This window comes from Danio aesculapii, chromosome 20, assembly GCF_903798145.1.
Source record: "Danio aesculapii chromosome 20, fDanAes4.1, whole genome shotgun sequence".
Taxonomy (NCBI): Eukaryota; Metazoa; Chordata; class Actinopteri; order Cypriniformes; family Danionidae; genus Danio; species Danio aesculapii.
The window spans coordinates 43,679,683-43,684,682 of record NC_079454.1 but is presented as its reverse complement, the minus strand read 5'-3'; the positions used below and the strand labels follow the sequence as shown (position 1 = coordinate 43,684,682).

At 38.7% G+C, this 5,000-nt stretch overlaps 1 protein-coding gene across 1 annotated transcript in view; it reads right to left on the bottom strand.

The window, feature by feature from the left end:
• Nucleotides 1–5,000, bottom strand: part of si:ch211-203k16.3 (fibrinogen-like protein 1) — a 23,839-nt gene that overhangs the window by 15,621 nt on the left and 3,218 nt on the right. Inside the window, exon 2 of the mRNA XM_056445554.1 lies at nucleotides 2,042–2,276. Coding sequence (XP_056301529.1) covers nucleotides 2,042–2,276 — 235 coding nt within the window. The remainder of the gene's footprint in view (nucleotides 1–2,041; nucleotides 2,277–5,000) is intronic.

The following is a 5,000-nucleotide window of genomic DNA, read 5'->3' as shown; positions in this document are numbered from 1 at the left end:
ATTTATTTTATTCTTTTATTGCTTTGCTATGAAAAGTTACACAAATTTACACATCTTAATTCATTGGGGGGGTAATGTTTTTTTGTTTTGGAAATAAAATTTAGGTTGACGTCAGAACCCAATGTCAGGCCGACATCAATGTCCAACCTAAAAACATCCAAATAACAACGTCTAATGATGTTACAGCTTGACGTTGTGTGGACATTACCACTATGATGCCCATCAGACATTGGATTTTGGTTGCCATACCTGACGAAAAAATGTTAGTATTTGACGTCAATATGACGTTAGTTTAAGATGTTGGCTCGACATTGACATTTGGTTGATTTTAGGTTGTGTTGGAAAGTGACCAAAATCCAATGTCATTTGACGTCAAAATAACGTTGTCCTTAGATGCTGGCTACATTTTTTGCTCATTCGATATCATGACCTAAATCTAACCTAATATTATCATCTGACATATCACAACATATGCATATACAGTTGAAGTCAGAATTATTAGCCCCCTTGTATAACTAATTTCTAATAACAGATTTCTTTTATCTTTGCCATGATGACAGTACATAATATTTTACTAGATATTTCTCAAGATATTAGTTGTCACAAACAAGTGACAAACACTTTTGTTTGTATTGGGGCTTTTATACATACATTATGGAGTCATAAAATCATGGAAAAAAAGGAGCGCCACAAGAACATTGTCAAAAACACAAATGAAAAGCTCCAGCAAAGCCTTCTAAAACCAACTTCCTGAAAGGATCGTATGAGATTTTGCGATGGCACTTTATACGATTTTCAACACTCTTTTAGCAATGTATACTATTTATACCATAAATCTTAAGAATCTTTATTCAAAAAACTAATTCATGCAGAAGTCTTTTTTTGCAAGAGTATGTGAGGCACAAGCTACAGTATCCGCTTGTTAAGTCTGACATCATGCAAAGCAGCTTCAGCTCAACAAATGGTATTAATAAACATTTACAAAGCACTGTGATAATGATGATCGCAATATATAGAACCATCAGATCGTAAGAAAGTGATTTTTTTTTATTTAATTGTTGAGTTAATTAAAAAAAATTTACTTGTGATACGACTAAAACAACCCAGGCTCATTACGGATACGTACCCAGGTCTACATTTCTGGGGACAGTGAAACACATAACCGGAGGTACGTCTGCTCGCAGTTTTTGTTTTTTGCAAATCCACCACTGGCCGCTGTGTACGCATTTTGATGATCTCAAGTTTTTCTTGTGTCCTCTTCTTGCATAAATCCATCAGATGGCGCAATATAGACTTCTGCAGACCAGGCAAGCTTGCTGCCGATCGACTGACCTACCCACACCCTTCCCTAAACCCAACCGATAGTGTTTTTTAAAAGCAATCTAGAAAAAGAAAAGCCATCACGGCCGTGTGATTTCACCATGTTTTCAGCCTGTTGTTTATTCATTTATTTATTTATTTTTTTGCTTTTGTTTGCTTCTGGTTTGTGAAACTATTCTTCACCGGACTCAAACCCAGTTGTCACAGTACTGGGCAAACTGTTAACCCCAGAAAGCCGTCCGTATGGAGGTAATCGGTCAGCTGGTAGAGCTAAAAGGAACAGAAGCCGTCAGCGGCATCATACTTCCACGTAGCGTTCATTTTAAAGATGAAACGCAGCCATATATAACCCTGGCAACATAATTCATGCTCTCCAGAAATGTAAACAGAGGAAGGTATCCACAATGAGCCTGTGTTGGACTAAAAAAGGGTCAAAAACAACCCCGAAACTTGGACCCAGAAACAGTATTCCATACGTCACAACTTAAAATGCGCATAAATGCTTTTCTTTTGTATTCAACAGAAGAACGTAACTCAAACAGGTTTGTGAAGGGAGAATAAATGAAGAATTTTCAGTTTTGGGTGAACAATCCCTTTAACAAGGTGCATTTGTAGCATGGAATACTATTACCATAAGGTAATTTGAGCTGAAACTTTACAGGCGACATTCTGTGGTCTTATAATAGATCTGCTTTTCCAAATCCCCCCTGACGTGGCCTACCAGGATGCAGGGCCTCCTGTGCATTGATGAGTGGGCTGGTGCGCACGATGTTGATCATACAGCCAGGGTTACGTCTGACTTTCTCCACCAGTATGGATAGGTTTTGAATCTGGGCCTGGAGGTCATAGATCAAGGAGCCCTGGATGTGCAAGAGGGTCGAAGCCTCAGCGTAATGATCTTCCAGCTCATGCAATCTCTGCTCAATAGATGAACTGTTACGGTTCTTCTCTTCACTCTGTGAATAAGAAAAGACAAACATCACGACTCCTAATCAAAAAAAGTGACTTGAAGAATAATTACGGTTAGCTCTGCAGAACGAGAGCTTCTCAAGTGTATTTTGTGTGTGTGTGTGCGTAAGTAGCCAGGAGAGAAAAGCAGACAGGATCTGGTCGTGTGGGTGTAAGATGTGAATCATCCCCTCTTTAACAGCATCAAGAGCTTAAGGGTTCATACTAATGAAGGCACGTGTAGAGAGGTAAGGACTCCTGTCTGCTAATCTTGTTAGCCTCCAGGTCAAGGAGACTTTAGGCTAAAAACTGTCAACCCGAGATGGCCAGAGCAACTTACTGAAGCACTTAAAGAGGACACTTACTAGACAGAGAAACAGCAGTAGCTACAGCAGGATAAATTACTATTGAACAAGTCACCATTTTTCTCAGAAAACATATTTCCACAGGTGATTTTCATCGGATGTTGGTAGCAACCAAAGAAATCCACAGTGTTGGGCAAGCTACTTGAAAAATGTAGTGAGTTAAGCTGTTAGCTACACTACTTAAAATGTAGCTTAACTACACTAAAAGCTACACCCTGGGAAACGTAGCAAGCTAAGCTTAGCTACATTTAAGCTATTTTTGCAATTTTCCTTTTTAAATCGAAGCAACTTAAATTATCATTCATATCTTAGTGATCACTAAAACTGTCAGTGAACCATAAGTGGCAGAATTGTTCAGTTCAATTAATTACTGTAAATAATATTGTACCAAACAGAAACAAATTATAGTATATAACAGCAAAAACAAAAAATCCAATAAAACCAGTTACATATTTAAAATACTATAGTAATATATATATAAAACTCCTCTCCCTCAGTCATCTTTCCATCAAGTAAGTTTCTCATGTCAGCCCAATGATTGATTTGCAACATCACCGAGAGGTGGAAATAACGCACCAAAAAGTTTTTTGACAACCATCGTAAAACAGGTAGAAGAAGAAATCATCATTCTCGCCATCATATGGATTTACCTTCATCGTCTAGACACCGGCCTCACAGCTCCGTGAATGTTGGTGCTGTCACTTATTGATCTGCGATTGATAAATGTAGCTTGTGTAGACGCTACTGCACTACTTGACTAAAAAATAGCTTCGCTACTGAAAGCCATTGGATTTATAAAGTAGCGACGCTACCGCCAAGCTACTGAGAAATGTAGTTAAGCTACTGCCCAACACTGGAAATCCATATATGCAATGAAAACAAATGTACAGATTTAGTTTAAAAATTAAGTTATGTGTAATAAAATGAAATGAAGAGAAAAAGTATAGAACACATGAAGAAAGGGAGGTGTAGAAAGCCAGTGAAAGCCCAGAAATCTCTCAGTAAACCTCTGCTCTTCATCATTGTAAATGAATACCAGCTGCTTCAGTCCAATATCTACATTACCAGATGATGAAGATGAAACCAGGGTGGACATTTCAGCAAGACAATGATCCAAAACAGCCAAGAAAACTCTCAAATGCTTTTAGAGAAAGAAAATCAAGCTGTAGAATGGCCCAGCCGATCACCTCACTTGAATCCAATAGAAAATACAAATTAAATTTTTATTATTTTATTTTTATGTTTGTACTGTTTGGGTTTTGGCGACGCAGTAGGTAGTGCTGTTGCCTCACAGCAAGAAGGTCGCTGGTTCGAGCCTCAGCTGGGTCAGTTGGCGTTTCTGTGTGGAGTTTGCATGTTCTCCCAGTGTTCGCGTGGGTTTTCTTCGGGTGCTCCGGTTTCCCCCACAGTCCAAAGACATGCGGTATAGGTGAATTGGGTATGCTAAATTGTCCGTAGTGTATGTGTGTGTGTGTGTGTGTGTGTGTGTGTGTGTGTGTGTGTGTGTGTGTGTGTGTGTGTGTGTGTGTGTGTGTGTGTGTGTGTGTGTGTGAATAAGTGTGTATGTGTTTCCCAGTGATGGGTTTACAGCTGGAAGGGCATCCGCTGCATAAAACAAATGCTGGATAACTTGGCGGTTCATTCCGCTGGGGCGACCCCAGATTAATAAAGGGACTAAGCCGAAAAGAAAATGAATGAATGAATGAATGAATCTTTGGGTTTTTACCAAAATCTGGTGAAATTCCATTTTAACAGCCGAGAGAAATATTATTCCCAGGAAAAAAAAAAAAACAAGACATTTCCCCGCTGTATGTCTCCATCCAAAGATGCAAATTAAATTGAAATATGGCATAAAATATTTGCGAATAAAGCACCGTTTCCCTCCAAAGAGTCAAAGAGAACAGAATAACCACTTCCTGATAAACTGCCCACAAATAAAAAGCGGAAAGGTCGGAAAAGCGATCTTTTTTTTGACTTGCGCCTCGGATGAAACTCAATGAGACCAGCTCAAGACAGTTCTGGAGGTAGTAATACTGAACCACTTTAATGTCAGACTTTGGTTGAGGGATTTTACAATGACCAAAAAACATTACAGATGTCTTACAATGTGGTCGCTCTGCTGGTTTGTCCATTAACGCCATCCCATTGTACACATTTTTATCAAATGATCTGTTGAAACTAAATCACATGACATTTTTGATGTGCATGCTGGAACGAGTTTCAGTTGTAGTTATACTTATAGCAACCCTCTGCAAAACTGTAAATGCACAATCACAGATGTATGCGCATCTTGGCATTTCCACTAAGTATTTTTTAATGTCATATTCTAAAATGTGAATAAAAAAATAGGTGGATGTAACATGGCTA